This window comes from Vanessa atalanta, chromosome 4, assembly GCF_905147765.1.
Source record: "Vanessa atalanta chromosome 4, ilVanAtal1.2, whole genome shotgun sequence".
Classification (NCBI taxonomy): Eukaryota; Metazoa; Arthropoda; class Insecta; order Lepidoptera; family Nymphalidae; genus Vanessa; species Vanessa atalanta.
Genome location: NC_061874.1, coordinates 7423887 through 7444979, shown reverse-complemented (window position 1 = coordinate 7444979; position 21093 = coordinate 7423887). Strand labels below are relative to the sequence as shown.

The 21093-nt window shown below is 32.1% G+C and overlaps 4 protein-coding genes across 10 annotated transcripts; 3 read left to right on the top strand and 1 right to left on the bottom strand.

Annotated features, from left to right (window-relative positions):
* The first annotated feature begins 2845 nt into the window (after positions 1–2845).
* LOC125077757 (DNA repair protein complementing XP-C cells homolog) lies at positions 2846–9865 on the top strand. Of its 2 annotated transcripts, none has more exons than XM_047689799.1 (10): positions 2846–3410; positions 3704–3819; positions 4185–4452; positions 4781–6385; positions 6468–6742; positions 7112–7353; positions 8044–8269; positions 8346–8514; positions 8749–8903; positions 9052–9865. In XM_047689799.1, exons 1-10 carry the CDS (start codon positions 3029–3031, stop codon positions 9238–9240), a joined length of 3627 nt encoding a protein of 1208 aa, XP_047545755.1. In that variant the 5' UTR covers positions 2846–3028; the 3' UTR covers positions 9241–9865. The 2 variants fall into 2 exon arrangements, with proteins under 2 accessions (XP_047545755.1, XP_047545754.1); XM_047689798.1 differs by having other exon boundaries at positions 4781–6397.
* Positions 9866–10540: 675 nt separating this feature from the next.
* On the bottom strand, positions 10541–18355 carry LOC125078003 (muscle LIM protein 1). Of its 6 annotated transcripts, none has more exons than XM_047690139.1 (11): positions 18217–18355; positions 17485–17618; positions 16782–16947; positions 15646–15772; positions 15330–15426; positions 14827–14911; positions 13657–13953; positions 13442–13574; positions 13146–13333; positions 12594–12747; positions 10541–11460 (listed from the first exon to the last, which is right to left on the bottom strand). In XM_047690139.1, the coding sequence occupies exons 2-11, from the start codon at positions 17597–17599 to the stop codon at positions 11338–11340; spliced, it is 1485 nt and encodes a 494-aa protein (XP_047546095.1). In that variant the 5' UTR covers positions 17600–17618; positions 18217–18355; the 3' UTR covers positions 10541–11337. The 6 variants fall into 6 exon arrangements, 5 of the variants coding, with proteins under 5 accessions (XP_047546095.1, XP_047546094.1, XP_047546096.1 ...); XM_047690138.1 differs by lacking the exon at positions 15330–15426 and adding an exon at positions 15084–15180; XM_047690140.1 differs by lacking the exons at positions 12594–12747; positions 15330–15426 and adding an exon at positions 15084–15180.
* LOC125078004 (selenoprotein F) lies at positions 11762–12506 on the top strand. Its single transcript, XM_047690144.1, has one exon. It carries the CDS (start codon positions 11963–11965, stop codon positions 12467–12469), a length of 507 nt encoding a protein of 168 aa, XP_047546100.1. The 5' UTR covers positions 11762–11962; the 3' UTR covers positions 12470–12506.
* On the top strand, positions 17723–18335 carry LOC125077979. The gene is made up of 3 exons (XM_047690114.1): positions 17723–17750; positions 17901–18086; positions 18187–18335. Exons 1-3 carry the CDS (start codon positions 17723–17725, stop codon positions 18333–18335), a joined length of 363 nt encoding a protein of 120 aa, XP_047546070.1.
* Positions 18356–21093: the final 2738 nt, after the last annotated feature.

The window sequence follows — 21093 nt, the reverse complement described above, 5'->3', positions numbered from 1 at the left end:
ACTAAAATGGGGTCGTTTTCTTGGGTGTTGTGATGTGATTTTTCTGAGTGCCTCCTTTCATTCTCCAGCCTCCAGTTGCCCTGAAGGATGCCATGTGACGGATCCCCTGTTTCACTATTATGACCTCTAAGGATTAATTATTATAGATTGTGGCTTCTGCTTCTTCGAGTTTCACCTTTAGCAGGATTTACTTACATACGAAGACTTTGGCTAAATATTTAATTATCTTTTTAAAACTTGGTGTCTGGACTTGTTACATATCTGCTTTAGTTCTTTTGGCACTGCTTGCTTTGAAGATTATAATTTTTAGTTGTTTGAAGAACTCCTCGACAGCAGATGATAATGAAATCGTTGTTGTTGTTTATTTATTAATAAAGCTTTAAGGAGTGAATCGATGGGTGGTTTTAGTTATGGAAAACTTATTTCTTTTTTACTTTTATTCTTTAATTTTTCTCCGTTGGGTCCGCTTTAGAGAGTAGATCGCAGTATTAAATCTGGCTGGCTGGATGGCGTTTGTGGACTTAGGAGTCTCAGATTTTGGCTCCTTCCTTCGTAATGTAACAACTTTGTGATGTTCTGAGGCTTTGACGCACCCGATTAAGTTTGCAACCTTCCCTCTGTCAAAATCTACTATCACTACTTCTATGCTGTAATCAGTATAATAGTGTGTACACCGGTTTTCATGGGTACGCCACTCATACGGTACAGGTCTCGGGTTCGATTCCCGCCCGAGTCGATGTAGAAAAATTTCATTAGTTTTCTATGTTGTCTTGGGTCTGGTTGTGGTGCCGTCGTTACTTCTGATTTTCCATAACACAAGTGCTTTAGCTACTTACATTGGGATCTGAGTAATGTATGTGATGTTGTCCAATATTTATTTATTTAATATTTATTACTGGCTAGCTTGATAAGTAGTAGACATGCTTGTGCATACTTAAAAATGTCTGCGTTTCTATCTATTAAGAGGATTGTTATGTTGCACGTAAACGGCTCTTTCGTCCGCTACCTTCGCTTAGCGCGTTGTTGTAGTCGCTAAGTTTGTATCTGCTTTGTAAATTGTCAATATGTTATTGCAAGGTTTAAAACATAGGGCGTTTCATTCACAAAAGGTAACCTTCTTATCTCCTATTAATAATCCAGTTAACAAAACTGAGCATTTATAGGATTTATTTAACAAAATATGAAGGGATTTTCTTCTAATAATAAAATAATATGATGTATTTCTTTTGCATAAATACCCGTTAAATTCGCCATTGTTATCTGCAATCTGTCTTTTAGTGTGCACTGAGAGTGTACAGTGAAACAACAAGGCAAAATGTTATACACTGTATAACGTGTCATCCCTCGACACTTTACCCTTCATGCCAGTGCTTACATAGACAGACTTACAATAAACGACTGTCTGAGTTTAGATAAATATTACTCCGAAGTAGAATTCTTAAATATCTTGAGCTGTGTTTCACCTATGTAAAAATATTTAAAAAAGATAAAGCGCTGCGACCTTATTGATCACATATTATAATTAACAGTTCCGCGTAAAAATCCCCCTTGCATACCGAAAAAAATTCACAACCTTTTTGCAAAAACTTGTCTCGGTAATCAAGCTGCGATTATTCGTATAAATACTAAATATAATTGTTTTTCACAAAACAATACAATAATGAAATACAACAAAGCAATATGCTAATTCTGGCACTGACTTACTTCTATACTCTATTCCAACGATAAGAGGAGAAAAGATACAACAATTTAACAACAAATTGATCAAATCATCGGTAGCGTCATAGCTTGATTAATCTATGGTATTCTCTATAGATCTGCGTTTGGAACGTCGACGAAACTGTTATCGGAATTTTGGAATTAAAATTTAAGTGGATAAAAGTAGTTAATTGTAATGTTATTGTATTATAAATATATTAATCATAAACTACTAGTAGTACACAATATAGCTTAGTTATTAGCAAATCGCAATATTCTGCATCGAAACACTTCGATTAGATTAGGCTATATATATACATATTGTGTGAGTTTTATGTTTTTGTGGAAAAATCTTACCTAACTCATTTTGATGAAAACATGATCTTATACAATGTAAATATCTTCAAACTGCCTTGATAAATAAGAGTTGAATAGTCTACTTTTCATTAAATAATTTTATTTTATTTGTATATTTGAATACATTAAGGTTTATAATAAAAAAATAAAAATAGTTACAGTACAAATTATGACGTCGCGTCATAATTTTATGTAATTTGGCTTTTACAGTCAGCACTTTTACTGAGCGAAAAGTGAACCAGCCCTCCTCTCATCAGTAAAAGCAACGACGACGTGTTTCAACAAAATTTTGAATAAGAGACGCGAATTTCCTTATAGACTCGCGCGTCCATATCCGCCAGAATGTCTAAAAGCGGAAAGTACGCGAGAGCTGTCACCGTCTCCTATATAAGTAAATTTTTTAATAAAAATCATCTTAAAACACTACACTTACACTTGGTTTGCAAGAAATTTGAAAGAATATATTCGATTAAATTGTAGGAACATTTTGGTCCGGCTTGGGGAGGTTTTTTAAAAAAGCAACATTAAGATCGTGTTTGATATAAAATTATCTGTGTCCGTCATATTGAATGAACAGGTAAGGAGAAGTCTTTCATTTATCATATGCATGAATAAGGATCTACAAATTACCAGAATGGACCTAGTGATCTGAAATTAACATTTAAATGCATTTATTAATTGGGATTTATAAATTTGATGAATAATTGAAAAATAAATATTTTTGAAAATACACGTCTAATTTGTCTACATTTCATACATTTTAAGTTTAAAGGGTCATTTTTTTCTACATAAAGCTACTTCTTCTAGTTTGTGCGAGATGCGATTGTCAATGTCAAATTTTGATACTAGTAACTAAATACTGACTCGCTCGTTCCTAGTTTTTTTTTGTTGATATTTGATTTGAAGGTCATAGTCTTGTCTAAACACGCATATAAATTTTTCTAAATATTTTTTAATTTGTTTTAATGGTATAATGCCGACAACAAGGAAAAAGGTTATAAAAACAGTTTACAAAGATGAAGATAGTGAAAATGAAGGAGGTGATTTTAGTGATTCCGGTTCGGAAGCAGTTATAACTGATCAAAGCAGTTCAGATGAAGAGGAAGAGGATTGCCGTCATTCCTCAGAAGATGATTTTCAAACTAAAAAACCGAAAACAAAATATCGATCAACCTCCCTTAAAAAGTCTAACACTGTTAAGAAAACAAACTTTACTAAATCTATTATCCACAAAATAAATAAACAACAAGAACTAGATAGTGAAGAAAATGTAGATGTATCATCAGCGCTTTTTTCTGTCAAAGATCTAACCGATACCGATAAACTTTTACCTGTTTTGAATCTCTCAGAAAGCGGTCAGTATTTATTTTGTTCAGACAAATTAAATATGTCGAGTCCAAAGTGTTTACATTGATAATTGATAATTTGTGTTTAAGATAAACATTGAAAATTTTTCTATTTACAAATAATCTTTGGGCTATATTATTGTGATAATTTTCTTATAATTTATTTTTTGTAGAACCTACATTCAGAGCCCAAATCTAATGCATATTTAAATGTTATATGCAATGAGCTTAGAAATGATAACCAAATTTAAATGAATTTCATTAAATATAAATATATTTCATAAAATTCATTCATATTTCAGACAGCAGTGATGATGAATCACCAACTGTTTCAAAACGAAATAATGTACCGAGTTTCACCTCCGCCAAAACAAGTGAATCTGATGATGATGCAGATGCAAAAATAGAATATAAGGATGTAAGTTGTTTTATAAAGCAAGATAATTTTTTGCACTCCATTATGGCGGACTTAAATTTTGTACACTAATAGTAATTTTATTTACTCAATTTGGGTATATCATATTCAGTTTTTTTTTCATACTTGTGTATTTTTTTAAATCCTCTTTAAATTTACCATTGCAATTAATATTACTACCAATAATACTAAACTAATAATTTTTATGCCACTGAAATTTCTGATTTAATTTAAGGTAATTTTAAATTGTTTTAATAAACAGAACTGTGTTAAAGATACTTAATTAGTTATTGCTGTTAGTAATTCACATTAATTAGAATTTTTAATAATAAAGATGTATAACATATCAAACCTTATATATTTTTCAGGTATGGTCAAATAATATACAAAATGATAGTGCAGAGATTGCGAAGAAAACTTTTCAAGAACTTGAACAACATAAATTAAAAATTGAAGAAACAAAATTATCAGTTCAAAAATATACAACTAAAAATGATAAAATCCATGAATCTGATGTAAAAGATTTACTTGCTCTGGGTGAAGAAGAAGTACCAAAAGAAATTATTACAAAAAAGAAAAAAAAAAAAACTAGACAAGACAGTGATTCAGAAATTGAAGACTGGGAGGAAGTTAAGGGTAGGTACATAACTTATTATATTACATATTATACTACTTACTACCAAAATTTTATATAATAATTGCTTAAATACCACTTATGTTAATTATTTACGTAAAATAACTGTATAAATTTCTTATATTTTTATATATACTTAAACTTTTGGAGTCCATTGCAAGATGTATCTGCTAACTTTTACAACATTATACATTACATATAATAATCTTGAATAGACTTTAGAAGTTATTTATTTTATACTTTAAAATAGTAACATCAATGGTTTAATATCATTGATTTATTTATATTACTATATACTGATTAATTACAATTACCCTTTTAAACTTTTAGAAGCCAACAATATACCGCAACAAGGCTTGCAACTCATAGTGGATATTCCTAATGATATTTGTAGGAGAACAAAAAAACTGGATGTTGAAATGATGATGAAGAGAAAAATTAACAGAGTTAAGAAAGAATATCAGGTCTATATGCATAAAGTCCACGTTTTGTGTTGGTTAGGGCATGGTAACTATGTTAGTCAAGTTCTAAATGATCCAACAGTTCTGGCAGCTGCATTATCTGTAGTGCCATCAAAAGACTCTTACCCTGGAGACAGAGTGGATATGAAATATTTGGAACAAATTACAACATGGTTCAATGATAAGATGACATTAAATCAAGACAAAAGTGAAAACAAGTTTAAGCCTAAATTGCCCCCTCTAAAGAGTATTTTGCTGCAACAAATTAAAAGTAAAGTTTTTACTACTAAAAAATATATGGTTTTTGTTTTTGTTTCTATGTTAAGAAGCCTTGGATTGCAGTGTCGAGTTATGTTTAACTTTGTTACTCTACCAATTAAACCACCCACTTCTGAGCTTTGTTCATTATCCACAAAAGAAAAAGAAAGTAAGAATGAAAAAAATAAAGAAGCAAAAATAAAAGAGGAACACAAAGATTCAGATAAGCCAAAAAATACATTAAAACATAAAAAAGAAAAAATACCTCAACTTGATGGTAACTATGATTCTTCCAGTGAAGTTGATAATATAATGCAGGCAGATGGTGGGGATGATAATAAAGTTTCTGTAAAAACTAGACGACAAAAGACCTTGGCCACAAAAAAATGCAGCAACACAAATATAGATGAAGAAAATGTTTCACCTCCTAAAAGAACACGAAGAAATCTAAGTACACAGGGAGAAAAAGGAAATGATACCACAACTTCCATTAAAAAACAAACAGAAAATAATTTGAAGACTCTTCCAGATAAAATATGTACAACAAGTAAAGCCATTGAAAGTAAAAATGTTAAGCCCGCTGAAACTACACGCAAGTCATTAAGTTTGAATCGATTAGAATCTCAAAAAACTGCAGAACCTAAAAAGGAAGAACAAAAAAGCATTTCCATAAGTTCCCGAAGAACAAGAAGCAATAAAATTGTATCTAATCAAATTCAATCTGCAACAAATAAACAGCAGTTGATTAATGAACCTAATGAGCCAGCATTGAAAAATAAATCCAAAAAAGGTCCAAAAATTGTAATTACAAATGAAAATAATGATAATGTTTCAAGTGAATATTTTGGTGTTGTGACAAAAAAAGAGACAGCACTACTTGGTAGAAAACGATCAAGAACATCAGAACCTAAAACATCTAAAGACAATAATAATCAGCAAACAATTAAAAAAACCCGAACAAGAAGTGCTCATACTACCACTGAAAACAAAAGTAAATATTTTAATAGTGACTCAAAAAATCAAGTTCTGATAAGTGCGGGTTCTGTAATGAGGTCCCGGACTATTAAGCAGACAGATAGTGGTTCAGAAGACGATAAACGAGTCAGCCATAAAGACATAGAAAAAAAAAAAGCAAAACCTAAAAATGATGTAACAAATGAGCTTATTGATATTATCAAGGGAAGAGTTCAGGAAACAAAAATTGAAGGAAAGAAAGGTATTGTTAAAAGTGAGTGAAAACACCTGTTTGTCTAAAAATTTTCAACATGACAAATTTATAAAATAGTTTTATATTTTAGCAAAGATCAAACAAGAATCTGATGAAGACAGTGATTATTTAGCTGTAGAGTCCCCAAAAAGTAGAGCAGGAAGCGACGACGACTTTAAACCTACAAAAACGATTTCAAAACCTAAAATGAATGTGAAAAAAATTGATCGTCGTGTCATATCTACTGATGATGAATTACCGTTAAATAAAATTGATGTGTGGTGTGAAATATACGTAGAAGAATTAGAAGAATGGGTTCCAGTTGATGTTATAAAAGGCAAAGTACATTGTGTTAATGAACTATATGTAAGTATTGAATTACTTATTTTTATATTAATCCTTGCTGCTGCTCTCGGCTTCGCTTTTTCGCGGAGGTGCAGGGGTTAGATACCTTATGCCCTTTACAGTAAAATATTCATTATAATAAATTAAATAACAAATTTACATCATAAGATGATGATGATTAAACAAACAAACTAATATGCATTTATAATTTCTCAATAATTCTTAATTATAGTCTTCTTTTCGAAAGGAGTAACTATGTTAAATTTCAAGTCAATATGCCTATAGTTTCGGAGATCTCATCATGAGTCAGTGATAGTTTGCCTCTTTATATTTATTATAAAGATAATTTAAGTTTGGAATGCATTACTTTATTATTTCTTTTTTCAATAGAATCGATCAACACATCCTGTGAAATACATTGTGGGATGGGATAACAATAATTATTTAAAAGATTTGACACGAAGATATGTGCCACATTGGAATACAATAACCCGTAAACAGCGCGTTGATGCTGCTTGGTGGGATGAGTCTATTAAGCCTTGGGTTGGACCAAAAACAGCTAGGGATAAAGAAGAAGATGAAAGGTTGAACAGGATGTTACTAGAAGCACCTTTACCTAAAAGTATTTCAGAGTAAGTGATTTTGAAACTAATGTAATTGTTTATTAGATGTATTGCTTATATTATGTATGCTTAATAACTAATACTGCCTATTTGTAAAATCCGAAGATTGAACCTTGCATGGAAAAACTATGTAGACAGATATTTTTATTTTAATCAACCCTTGAGTTATAATGTAATTGTTGTTACAATATTTTATTAACTTTGAACTGTATTTACTAATGCAAAATCAAGTCAAAGATTGACAATTTTACTTTACAATCTAGTCTTAAATAGATTATTTTCATCTCATTTTATATACAAATGTTTGATACAAACATTGTGAGAAGAATTAAAAACGTTTTCAATCGCCATCGTCACCTATATAGCAAATAGCAAAGCAATCAATTATTCTTTGGTGATAAAATAACAACAGTATAACTAATAAAAATCTTTAATTTTCAAAAAAATATGATATAGTTACAAAACCTGTAGACATTTACCAATTATCATTTGAATTTGGATTTGTTGAATGATATGAAAATTTTGCTGCTTTAGTGCTGCAGCAATAGAGTAATAACAAAGTATAATTATAGCATAAAAATCGTCTCATTATATAAATCTCTCTTATACATTAATATAATTCACCTTTAATTATACTATGCTTAATAAGCGGCAATAATAAAATACACTTTTATAATATGTTTTTAAATTTTTAAACAGATATAAAAATCATCCATTGTACGCGTTAAAGCGACATTTGCTTAAATTTGAAGCGATTTACCCCCCTGATGCAGCTGTCCTAGGGTTTGTAAGAAGCGAGCCTGTGTATGCCCGAGATTGCGTCTACGTTTGCAAGTCTCGTGAGATTTGGCTTAAGGATGCAAAAGTTGTGAAACTCGGCGAAGAACCATACAAAACTGTCAAAGCGCGCCCAAAATGGGACAAAGTAAAAACTGTGATACATAACCTATTTCTTTAGCATTTTTATTTAAGCAAAATTATATTTAAATTTTGTTATTCAGCTGTCAAACAAGATGATAACAGGGAAAGCACTTGAAATATTTGGACCCTGGCAAGTGCAAGATTATGAACCACCAACAGCTGAAAATGGAATTGTACCTCGAAATCCATATGGAAATGTTGAATTGTTCAAAGAATGTATGCTACCAAAGGGAACAGTTCTTATAAAGTGTAAGCATAGATTGAAGTTATTTTTATTATTATTTATAAACGGAAAGTAGATTATCAAATAGAGAATAATCAGGTGATTATAACTAAACTCAATCCCTTGCCCTAACCCTTGCCCTAGCCCTTGCTAGCCAATCTTAACATATGTTGATGGAAGAACTTTATTAAAACAATATTAGTTATTAATTACAACTACGAATAAAATAAATCAAATTAAACTTCTTAATTAATTTTCAGTACATGGTTTAAATCGAGTAGCCAAGAAATTAAACATAGATTGTGCTCCAGCTATGACAGGATTTGATTACAATGGTGGCTATTGCCATCCTGTATTTGATGGTTTTGTTGTTTGTAAGGAATTTGAAGATATCATTACAGAAGCATGGCTCAAGGTAATTTAGTGAACTTGTAATAGTAACTGTTCCCTTATTTTTTTTATTTTAATTATTAAATAGTCAAGTCATTTGTTCAACATTTTTGTCTTTAGTCATAATAATAACAGTTTTAACAGAATAATTTGAGAATACTTTTAACATTCAGGACCAAGAAGAACAAGAACGAAAAGAGGAAGAAAAAATAGATGCTCGAGTTTATGGTAATTGGAGAAAACTTATAAGAGGTCTACTCATAAAAGAAAGGCTGAAAGCTAAATATGGTTTCGAAGAGCCAAGCACATCTAAAGACAAAATAAAAGCTAAGGGTCCAAGACTCGTTGTAAAGAAAAAATAATTAAATATAAGTTGATATTAGGTTAAATAGTCTGTAAATAGTATTAATGCCATTATTATTGAATCCACCTATTTTCTATGAAACAATACAAACAAAAACAAGGGAATATTTTTTAAAGTTTTTAGATCTAATTATTTGAGCTTTAAATTACATGTTATTTTTTATGAGGCATAGTCTCTTACTTCAATCAACAAATAATTCGTTGTCACTGGAGCTTTCAGCGTCTATATTGGCTAGCGTATAAGGTTACAGATGCAGAGGTTCTTGAATGTAAACCGCTGGTCGGTATAATGAAAAATTATTGTGGTTTGGCATAGAAATTTGGAGGTTGAGAGAGTTTTGACTCCATAGCCTAAAAATGCACGAAAAATCGTTGTAAACCGGCGTGAGTCTTCGGTTCGCCGGGCCCATCAAAGGGAAAAATAGACTGCCTGCGTTTGTTTGTTAAATGAACACATTTGTGCACTTTTATAAACTCTGGCACGGTTGGTTAGTCTCCTTTGATAGTGACCGGCATAATCATAATCAAATACGGGTAGTAAGTATTTTTTTAATATTTTTGAATTGTTTTACTTTCATCCGCTAATAATGTCAATTTATATTGTTTTTAAAATAAACGGTAAAATATAAAGTATTCGTTTTATTACATTTAGCTTGGATAATAGTAATTGGACAATATGTCAGGCAACCAGCACCGAATATACTTAATGTAACGATTTACTTTACCTTTACCATCATCATCCATCAAATTGAATACTTAACTTGGGGTGTGATAAGGACACTTGGTTTTCTGTCACACCCTCATTAGGTCATATTTTACCACCAAACAGTAATACTAAATATTTTTAGGTGAGATTGGTGCTACACTGTAGCACCAATCTCAGGATCATAACATCTTAGTTGACTAGGTTGGTAAAGCAATGACGATGTGAGGCGTAGTTATTATTTCTTACTATGCATTGGTGGTGGTGAACACTTATCATCGGGAGGCCTACAAGTTTGCCTCCATATTTTAAATTTTAGTTATTTTTAGATTGTTTTTTGGTACTCTTCAGGATCCAGTTTCCACTTAGCGATTGTTGAGTCACAGTGGTCTAGTAGCTTTAATTTTTTTTTGTAACTACTAATATTTACACTACGCGTATTCAAACATCACAGTTATCAATAAACTGTCGTCTATGCCGTATCGAAGAAAAATGTCTAGATTTGAACAATACTTTGTTCGCATGACACCTAAGACAAAATTTAATAATTTCATTATAACCATAATCTTAAAGGAGTGTTTAAATAAAAAATAAACTGGTGCTTATTTATTTATTAAATATGATAAATAACGAATATTGTTGTTGCAATATAATGCAATAAGCTGCCTTAATTTAATTATGATATATTATGTTACATTGCGAAAGCTTCAAAGCATTTTGTATTAAATCTAGTACAGCTCACTGCTGTATGATAAAGTGAAAAATATTATGTACAAAATTCTTTGGTGTAAAATATATAATATGTACGGATATATATATATATATATATATATTTATTAATATATTAATGTATTTATATGTCCTTCAGATCTTGTATGTAAGATCTGGTCGGTCGAAACGATTACATATTATTGTAATCTTTGCCGCGTTTACAGGATAGTTTACCTCATATATCAAAAAAAGTGATATTTAAAAGGTATATTCACAATGCCAACTTAAAAAAGCCTTTCAATATTTTTTTTTTGTATTTTTGTTTATTTTTATAAAGTATTTATAAACCTTACATACTTATTAATAACTATTAAGTCTATGCATCTTACGCTACGAAATTTTATGACGAATTTATAAACTAAGGGCCCAGACACATTCATCACAGTTTGTACTTATGAAAGGAATGTAACCTTAATTTATATTTTCTTATCATAAAATATTCGTCTTATCAAATAGTAAAATCTTTTACATACATGAGTCTTATTTGATAACATCAACCATTATTAAAACCAGTTTAATACATGGTATGATGGAAATAAAAGGTAGCGATATGCAATAGATTAGATTCCTTTCATGCTACCACGCATTCTGTAATCTTATAAAGTCCAGCTTCATACTATTATTAAGCCATGGTCAATGTGCCTGCACCCAAACCGAAGCCAACGCCTTTTGGTCCGAAGTTTCGGCCGTAGCATCCGCGGCAGTAAATCTCACCGTTGGGCCCATCACACAAATTAGTGGAATCCTAAAACAAGCAAAATTAATATTATTGTATCATTGTGTTGTTATAAAATAGTCCTAATTTACATAATTATGTTAACCAAGAATGTCTATTTCGGATTCAGTTTAAGAATATTTAAGTAGCATAATACATTTTAGTTGATTCTTCAATACAAAATGATATCGTACATCTTACATACCTATTATAATTATTGTATTAGGAATAAAATAATAATATTATGTATTGTAAAAGTTTGTTTAAATTTTAAAAAATGTTATTAATCATTCCATTCATAAAATGTACATGTAAAGAAACTCTTGTCAAAAGAACGTCGGTATTGAGTTCAGAATTGCGGATACTTCTCCACTAACATTTTGAATATAATCTATATTAATAGTTTTAGTTGACACTTGTCATTGCCAATTGGACAGTTTTGACGCTGTCAGAAGGCTGTTTTTATCAATATTAGGTTATGCACTTTACAATATAAATTTAGTATTGATGAAGAAATAGACATTTAATTGCAATGGCAGCCCAAAAAATCGCAGTGGCAATCGTTATTTTAACAGTGTACTTGGCCGATATCAGCTTAGCAGACTTTTCCACAGAAGACTGTGCATCCCTTGGTTTCATAAAAGCAAATCTTTTATGTTCATCGTGCGACCAACTAAAGGACTTCAGCTTAGATCAGCTAGTCGAACATTGTAAGCAATGCTGTCATAATGATGATTCAACACCGAATGAAAAGAAATATGCACGCGCTATTCTAGAGGTTTGCACTTGCAAATTCCCAGCTTATCCTCAAATTCAAGCATTCGTTAAAAGTGACAGACCTGCTAAATTTCCGAATCTGCAAATTAAATACCTACGTGGCTTAGATCCAATAATTAAGCTTCTTGACAAAGATGGTATAGTCAGAGACACAGTGGCAATTGAAAAATGGAATACAGATTCAGTTGAAGAATTTTTAAACACACATCTTGTAAAAGAAGAGGAAGAAGATCGTGGGTTTTTGAAAACTAATCTTATATAATAAGTAATTTCCATAAAATAAATTATTTTGATAATTATTTCCATTTTTATTAATTGTTTAAATTGATATGATCCCCACTAGCCAAATTTTGGAAAATACTTACAAGTACACTTAAAATACTTACAAGAGATCTGTGGCAGTCAGCACATGAGAAGCATCGTCTGTGCCATGTGCCATTCTTAGAATTCATTTTTTCTGCAGCATATACAGGGAATCCACAACGTGGGCATCCCTGACCTTTAGCTGCCTTCTGTCCAGTGAAGGGTAACTGTTCTGTGCTGTAGTGGTATTATTAAATGATAAGTACATTGTGTTTTATCACATTTTGAAATACCTATTAATAAAAACTTATTAAATCAAGTAGTTTTGTAAACACAAGTTTTTACTTTATTAAAAAATCAGGGAAAAAATAATATGTGAGTCGGTGCAGTTACCATTACAAAAAAAGTAGGGATAAATCTAACATTATTTAATACACAATAAGTATTTTTATACACTATTATTAACATATATCTGACTACAGAGTGGCTTAGGAGAACAAAGCAATTATAAGTAGGTTTGAATTGGAAAATATTATTTTATCAAAATATATGTTAAATTTATTATTAAAGGACTGTATGAAAGTAAATCTGAAAATGAAAATTAACTTTTTCATTAGAAATTAATATCTACTTACTATGTAACGGTTGGTTCAGAATCAGTACAAACAAGTGTAGGTGCGTGACCGTAACCAAAGCCTCGGGGTCCGAAGAGCTTTGCATAGCATGAGCGACAATGGATCTCCTTGTCAGGGCCATCGCAAGCCAGCATAGAGTCCAATGGGCGATGACATTCAGCGCAATTGAAGCACTTTTTGTGCCACATCTATTAACAATCATTTTTATTTAAAATCATGTAAATGAAAATGAAGTGTGATCAATGATCACAAACTAATTAAATAAAAACGACAACTTGACAAATTAATATACTCACAGTTCCCTTAGCCAATTGTTGTTCTGCTGCAAACACCATTCCACCGCATCTTGGGCAACCCTGACCTTTAGGTGCCTTAATGGAAGTGGTATCCGGATTGTAAAACGGTCTGTTAGCCGAAATTTCTTCCTCGCTACAAGAAATATTTCAATGTTTAGACATTTCATAAATAATAATAACCCAAAAACTTATGAGATTTTTAGTGTATAACCTACCTTAAGCCGTCAGTTTGAAGGAATCCTGAACCGCAAGCAAAACCGTAACCGTGCGGACCCCATTTCTTTCCGTAACAGGTTTTGCAGTAAACATCGTTATCGGGTCCGTCACATGCGATGATAGAATCCAAAGTCTTAGAGCAGTCGTGGCATTTGAAACACTTGCGATGCCACTCACGACCTTTAGCCAAAACTTGTTCTGCAGCATAGACGGCTCCACCACATCGCGGGCAACCTTTTCCAGGAGGCGCCTGGATTGCGGCAGTGTCAATCACCGTTGTTTTTGGAGCCTGGTCACTGTTAGGTAAAAGTGTAAGTATATTACTAATCGCAATAAGATATATACACACATATCTAGCTTAGATCAGTTGAATCAAAGCTAATAAATGTTAAAAATAAATGTAATTAGGTCCATCGTGGTGCCTCATGATAAATATTCATAAAAATAAAATGTTGAAGTATTATTGAATGTTATAGTCTTATAAAAAGTACCTTATTAAAACACCAGAAACGTACTTATTTTTCATATACTTTATTCGCTGAGTATTATTTAATAATAATAACTTTTAAATGAAATTAACATAGTTACCTACTTATTTATCATGTTAAAATTTTGTGCGCTGCCTATGTTACCAAATACTACATACTGTTATGCAATTATTTTGTTTAAAAGTTCGCGCCCAATCTATAAATAAATAAGATAAATGGGTGGATTCTGCATCAGATTAAATATGTTGTAAGAGCGCGTGGCTAGTCTTGCCTATATTAAAATTAGTTCGTTCGAGAACGAACAGCGCATTCTATTTACGAATTGGCATTCTGCCATCTTTTGTTTGTATTATAAGCTGTTTTTATGAAAGCGATGCGATGGAAATAACCTAAACCTGTCTGTAACCTGAGATGATAATTTTTGACATAACAGCGGTAACCAAAATAATTTTAGAAAAGTTGATGTATTAGGGAGACTCATACTTCTATAAGTAATTTGATACATAAGGCAAAAATTCAAATAAAGAAAGATACCTTATCATAGTTTTTGCAAAATAATACTCTTTAATATAATGTAATAAGACAGTTTCATATAGTTATTTTAAAAATAAGTATTTATACGTGAAGTTTAACTGGTGAAATCAAATAAAGATATTTAAAGAAGTTAACAAAGAGTCTTACCCGTTGGCGTAAGGGTCGCTTTGCAAAACTCCAGCTCCTTTTCCATAACCATATCCTTTAGGTCCGAACTTTTTAGCGTAGCAAACTAAAGAGAAATAAAAAGACAATCAATCACTCACATCTAACAGATTTATTCATTCACTGTTGTATAAAACCAGGTAGAAAACATGGGTTTTTTAAATATATAATTATTTATGAAAAAAATAAACAGTTATGGAAAGTTAGTTTCATTGTAATTTGGAATTGTAGGAACGAACCTTTGCAGTAAATGTCTTTGTCAGGGCCTTCGCAACAGTTGGTAGAGTCCAGCCGCTTTTGGCAGTCGCCGCATTTGAAGCACTCCCTGTGCCACGCCTGGACATATAGTGAATAATGAGGATGTGTGGGAGCATTCATGCGAGGGTGTACAGGTACACGCGGTTATCACAATGATACTTAACGTTAGCACCTAAACTTTCCTAACGGAATGTTCGTTCAGGTGATGGACGTAAGGACTCAAATACCTCGACAATATATCTCTTTATCTGGTCCATCACAATGGGTCATTGAGTCAAGACCCTTGCTGCAAGTTAAGCATGTGAAGCATCGCTTGTGATACCCCTACGGTACAAATGGTGCTGTTATTCCTCTGTTAATAAGCACTCTTTCCTTTTTGTGAAGAGTAATTTTATGATTTACAAGTGTTTATTCGTATATAATGATATGAAAGTTGATTATAATTGATATATTTTAAAATATTATGTAGAGACTAATGAAATCCTTTATTATATCCTTTATCGTATATGTAAAAGAAAAAATATATATTTTAAAACGCCTTACCTTTCCACGAGCTAGCATCTGTTCCGCAGCATATACACAGCCGCCACAGCGCGGGCAACCTTCACCTGGTGGGGCTTTAGCTATAACACGAGACTCCATGCAGGCTCCATTTGTTCGGAGACCTCCCCTGTATAAATAAACTACATTATCGACTACTCACCAGAGCTAATCTGTTTGAGCCAAAATTAAGAAGAATTGTTAAAAGCCTATTGGGCATCGGAATATTCCAATAACCCCTAAAAACAAAATGATTCACACTTATGGTAGCAAAGCAAGTGATGCCGGCGGCGCACCTCCGCCGTAATGGGAGAAGGTAAGGGCTCCCGGCCGCCCGCACCGTGTTGGCTTGTGATTAAGTTTAGTTACACATACTACATATGTCTTATCAGAGGGCGCTTTCCTTATCCCATCACATGGATTGGCTATGATTTAATCTATAACAAGCATTAACTAATTGTTAGTTTGGATCAGTTGCAGAGAAAGTTACTAATAACAAGAATGACGTGGATTTTCTGTACATGCTTTAATGGTGCGCCTCGAGCGTACAAAGCCGTGCCAAGGCTTTATATATTGGGTTCTCACCGTTGTGCTGTGGTTTTCGGTTCGCCCCGAAAATGAGGAAAGGAAAATCTAGGGAAGGAACGCAGTGACCCGGCGAGAGCCTTTGCCGTTGCGGGTCGGGCCCAAACCGGTCTCAACCACGTTCCCGTTTAACAACAATTCGGAATGGTAGTCGACTCTTTTATTACATTTTTTTATAAATAATAAATAATTATACCGATAAACAAAATAAATTAAGCGATAGCGAATAAATAACCCTAACTAGAATAATTTAAAGTACAGTGGCGATCGCGAGGCACCGCTGGTTGGCCGAGATGCGTGTCGGCGTCCCGCTAGCTCTGCTGGACGGCTGCTCGCGCTCAATTCCTGTTGCGACATAAACGGAGACTGGTCATGCATATGTCGGGCAGCGCAAAATTTACAGCCGAGCGCGCACTTTCTGCTTATATGAGATTATGTACACGCGGTTAATGTTGTTACGTACGAGCCCGCAGGCCGGTCGAAATAGCGACCTTAGATAAGGAAAGACCCTCAGATGCGCGGGCGGCGGGAGTTCTAAATAATTTAGTACTTACGCGTTCTCTCCTTTAAGATGATCTCCGGTGTCCATGGACAGGCAGCCAGCACCGCCACCAAAGCCATAGCCTTTAGGTCCAAATTTGCGTGCGTGGCAAACTTTGCAGTAAAGTTCACCTTCGTGTTCTGTACAGTTGGTGGAGTCCAGCAACTTCTGGCAAAGACCTGTGTTTGTCCAGAATATTTTTTTTAAAATGTACACTTACATATCTATAAATGATAAATTGCTATGATAGTATTAAAAATGTGATTATCTCCATTTTATTATTTGATTTTGCGATTTTGTAGAATGTTTGCAACAGTTTTAACTTTTAATTATTAGATATTTTCGTCACATGACCAAGTGACAAATAGTATATATTAATGATGCATATTTTTAATATGTTATGAATAATATTTCATTTACATTTTATATCAATATTATTTGCATGAAGTATTAGTATGTATGTTTGCTAGTGGTAATTTATGAATATAAATTATTCTTTCCGTGAAAAAAGAACGAAAACTGCATGACTAATAATACATTATTTATTATTAGTACGTAATTTAGTACGTAAAGGATCTATACCTATACTTTAAGAAAGTAACTTATTTTTTAAATAATCTTTATATTTTTTTTTACTACCATATCGATTTTAATTTTTTGAAATTCTCGATAGTTTCTAGTTAAATTTCTCTTTAAGTAGAAGATATTAATCTTACCGCATTTGAAGCACATTTTGTGCCATTTGAGTCCGCCGGCGACACGTTCTTCTGCCGCGTATACGGACTTGCCGCATTTCGGACACTTAGGGTTATCTGCGGGTTTGAAAGGCATTGTGCTCGCTTAACTTATCCTGAAAAAGAAAGATTACATGTTTAACTTATAATTACTATACTATTAATCTTAGTGATTAATTAACAGTTCTAAAAAAATTTAAATTGAAGCAGCATCTTGGAAATGGGTCAAGTCAATGCTTTATTCTTAAGTAACTTATACTTAGTATTTGTATTCCAATTTTTTTTCTAACATGTTATGTCACTTTTAAAGCATCATACATTTAAGTACGAAAATAAAGCATCATTGAATCATTGACAAATTTAATTCTAACTATTGCATTCATTGGCCAAAATCCAAGTTGCCAGCTTCACTAACATCGCTTTAAAACTTGCACTTTATGGTTCAACAACCACATGTATCAAAATAAGAAAATTTGCTAGTACGGCTCTTTCCGATTACTTCGAAGATATCACAAGAGGACGTGTGCAGTCAGGCGGGCACTGCGTGGGCTCTAATTCTAACGCTCCTAATTTGGGGCGTCCAGGTAAAGTTACGCTTCTGGAGTAGCAATGCAACGCTAAAAATAGAGTGCATAAGGAAGGAGCCGTAAAAACACTCGCGATTAGGTTAAGTTTTGTTTTCAGGATTCTATATCACTTTCACCAGTCACGGACCTGTTCGTCGAGTCGCTACGAGAGTCGAGCTCCCGGACGCGTATACAGTTCAGGGCGTTGGTGCCAAGACTGCGGTTCGCGGAGGTCGAATGATGCGCGAGGGCAGTGGAACACCGTAGTCTATGCGCGAGTTGCACACGGCCCCAGTGGAGGGGCGTCCGCGCCGCCCTCGCACCCTCGCCCTCAGCTCTACTTCGTGACTACCCCAAGAGATTACCAGTGACCACACCAACCAAAATAATAAATAAACTCAAATTAAAATAAATTAATAAACTACAATAGTAGATTTTAATTAATTTTCATTTAATTTTATTTTTGTGCGTCACTGAAATGCTCATACAAAAACTTAACTACGATCGATTTATATCATCGTCATCTCATTTTTTTAATCATCTATTTAATTAATAGTAATTATTAATTTAATACGAACAGTATTGAGGATACTTTGATAAAACTTTTACAAAAACATATTATTTTCGATACAATTCTATTTTCTGGTATTATAGTTTGAATTAATCTACTAGAAAAGACAAATTGTATTCTATTATTTTATGTTTAATTGTAATCTTTTTCACATCAGATTTATATCTTTTGGAGGAGGTTGCTAAAAACTTAAAGTTACACTTTAAGTTAATTAATCAGTTGTCAAATAAGTTACGTAGAAATGTATTAACAGAGCGAAAAATTAATAATATATATACTTAATAAGAACATGTACTATCGTCTTGCGAAGGGCCAGTTAATACGTTTATATTGGATATTAATGGGCTACCACGTGGTATTTGTAAATTCTAAAACCAAATAACTCTCCTAGAAATGGTGAAAAATAATAATACAATAAAATTTATAATTTCAATAAACAACAATATAATAGCAAGATGGAACATATAAAATGAAGCTTGTGATATATAGGCACAAAGGACATCATCTTAGGTACCAGCTCAAGTAGCATTAACATGTAAGAAGTGGTTTATACTTCTTAAAGTGTCTGTGGCCTTCTTTTTAGTGTTTTAACCAAAGGTGACTACTTTTACTTACTATCAGACAACCCATTTATTGTCTACCTACCTAAAAAGATAAATTAAAAAAAAAACAGTTTGCAAATAGAAGTATGATTAGCGTTTACTCGTTGGATTCTATCTACCCAAAAGGACTTGCAGAATTGATTTTATTTATCTTTACGAAAATGAAATTAAATATTTTTTATAATGTCATAACTCTGTTATCTCAGGATACAATGATTTTATACGTTTGTTCCATTATACTCGTATTTGGTGTTGGTATGCAAAAATTCTATTAATATATCTTAATTTAACTACAACAATTTGCACTTCTTATTTAAACTTTTTACCACTTTGTATTATATTTATTATGAACAAGCTTACTTCAAGTAGTAGTTTATCCAAGGCAAGAAAAGTAAGAGGGATATTTTATATATTTATTATTATTATACTCATCCATAGAATATACATTTTGTAACAGTTTAAACATTAAACATGCCGCAGTAAGATGCATATCATCATGCAATATAAAATATCCATCATAATTAATTATTAAAAATAATGTATTCGACATAAATAATATCTCTAAATACGTCATTGTATGTGAAAAGAATATTGACGTCAAATATTATTATTACAAGTGAGACGTTTTCCTATTTGATCGGTACATGAGTCATATTCCAAAATCAGTATCATTAGACGAAAATAAATTAAAGATAGACTGAAGATCAACATGCTTGAGTCACAATTTTGGCAAGTTTAAACTGAACATAAATCGACAATGACCAACAGTCAATTTTATATTTGTCGTGCGACAAAACGCTGACGAAAAGATGATTTGTGATGAAGGCGTACAGCTGTTCAAAACTAGAGTTACTTACAACTCATTTTAAAAACAATATTATTTAATTAATATATATTTTAAACTAAAAGTAAATTGAGATGATTCTCAAAATATCTATCCATACATTTTTATTCTCTTAAGTCTATTTTAGTCTAAAAATATAATAAAATAATAATAGTGTAATATTGAGCGAGTGTTTTAGATTTTTTAACATTTTACTTTGTGTGATGTCTTATTTATAAAGTAAAAAGAAAGTAGCCGATACTAATTCATTGTCAATTTGCCTTTAAGCATAGCTGATCATTTTAGTTACTTAATATATAAATATATATATTACGGACAAAATCGGAAGTAAAATGTTGTTAATGATAAAATAAAACTTATTGTACGTATACAATTAGTCCAGTTGCGGATCGCATCGTATAACGCACTCTGCCAACTTCTGTACACCTGCTTGTCTATTAATATTTTTGACAAAAATAACTCCCTGCTCATTTGGATAAAAATTAAAACCATATCGTGAATCGGAAATGAGGTATAAAGCTAAGTCAGTAAACCTCATTTTTGAGAAACTAGCATTTTGGCGCTTTAGCTCTTCTTCTTTTCCAATGACAATCTATATACTATATACTAATATAAAAGAACCATTTAACATTAATAAGATGTGACATACGTTATAAAAGGTCTAAGGTAAAGCATTTGTAATGGTTCTAATAGTTTTAACACTTTACACAAAGTCAATAATTTTTATCTTTAAAATTAAGATAGACTAAAAAAGCAACTGCATAATAAAAATATAATTAATACTTACAAGGCTTAAGAAAAAACTAAACGAAAATAAGCTAAGATAAAATGATTAGCTGGGATGGCAAAATGACTAAAACACATTCATCTCAACCAAAGATTGTGGGTTCAAGCTCTAGAAAGCATCATAGTGTTTTAATGAGTTTGTTTAGTGTTTATAATTCATCTTGTGCTCAACGGAGATGGAAAACATCGTAAGGAATTATACATATATATGTCTCGGAAAAC

Coding starts and splice junctions, on each gene's coding strand:
- LOC125077757 (XM_047689798.1), top strand. CDS start 3,029: ATGCCGACAACAAGGAAAAAGGTTATAAAAACAGTTTACAAAGATGAA. Junction 6,398..6,467: donor AAAGAAAGGTATTGTTAAAA/GTGAGTGAAAAC, acceptor TTTATATTTTAG/CAAAGATCAAACAAGAATCT. Junction 6,743..7,111: donor ATTGTGTTAATGAACTATAT/GTAAGTATTGAA, acceptor TTTTTTCAATAG/AATCGATCAACACATCCTGT.
- LOC125078004 (XM_047690144.1), top strand. CDS start 11,963: ATGGCAGCCCAAAAAATCGCAGTGGCAATCGTTATTTTAACAGTGTAC.
- LOC125078003 (XM_047690139.1), bottom strand. CDS start 17,599: ATGCCTTTCAAACCCGCAGATAACCCTAAGTGTCCGAAATGCGGCAAG. Junction 16,948..17,484: donor CAAAATGTGCTTCAAATGCG/GTAAGATTAATA, acceptor GGACAAACACAG/GTCTTTGCCAGAAGTTGCTG. Junction 15,773..16,781: donor CATCTTAAAGGAGAGAACGC/GTAAGTACTAAA, acceptor TTATTTATACAG/GGGAGGTCTCCGAACAAATG.
- LOC125077979 (XM_047690114.1), top strand. CDS start 17,723: ATGGGTCAAGTCAATGCTTTATTCTTAA. Junction 17,751..17,900: donor AGTCAATGCTTTATTCTTAA/GTAACTTATACT, acceptor CCAAAATCCAAG/TTGCCAGCTTCACTAACATC. Junction 18,087..18,186: donor TCCTAATTTGGGGCGTCCAG/GTAAAGTTACGC, acceptor TTTTGTTTTCAG/GATTCTATATCACTTTCACC.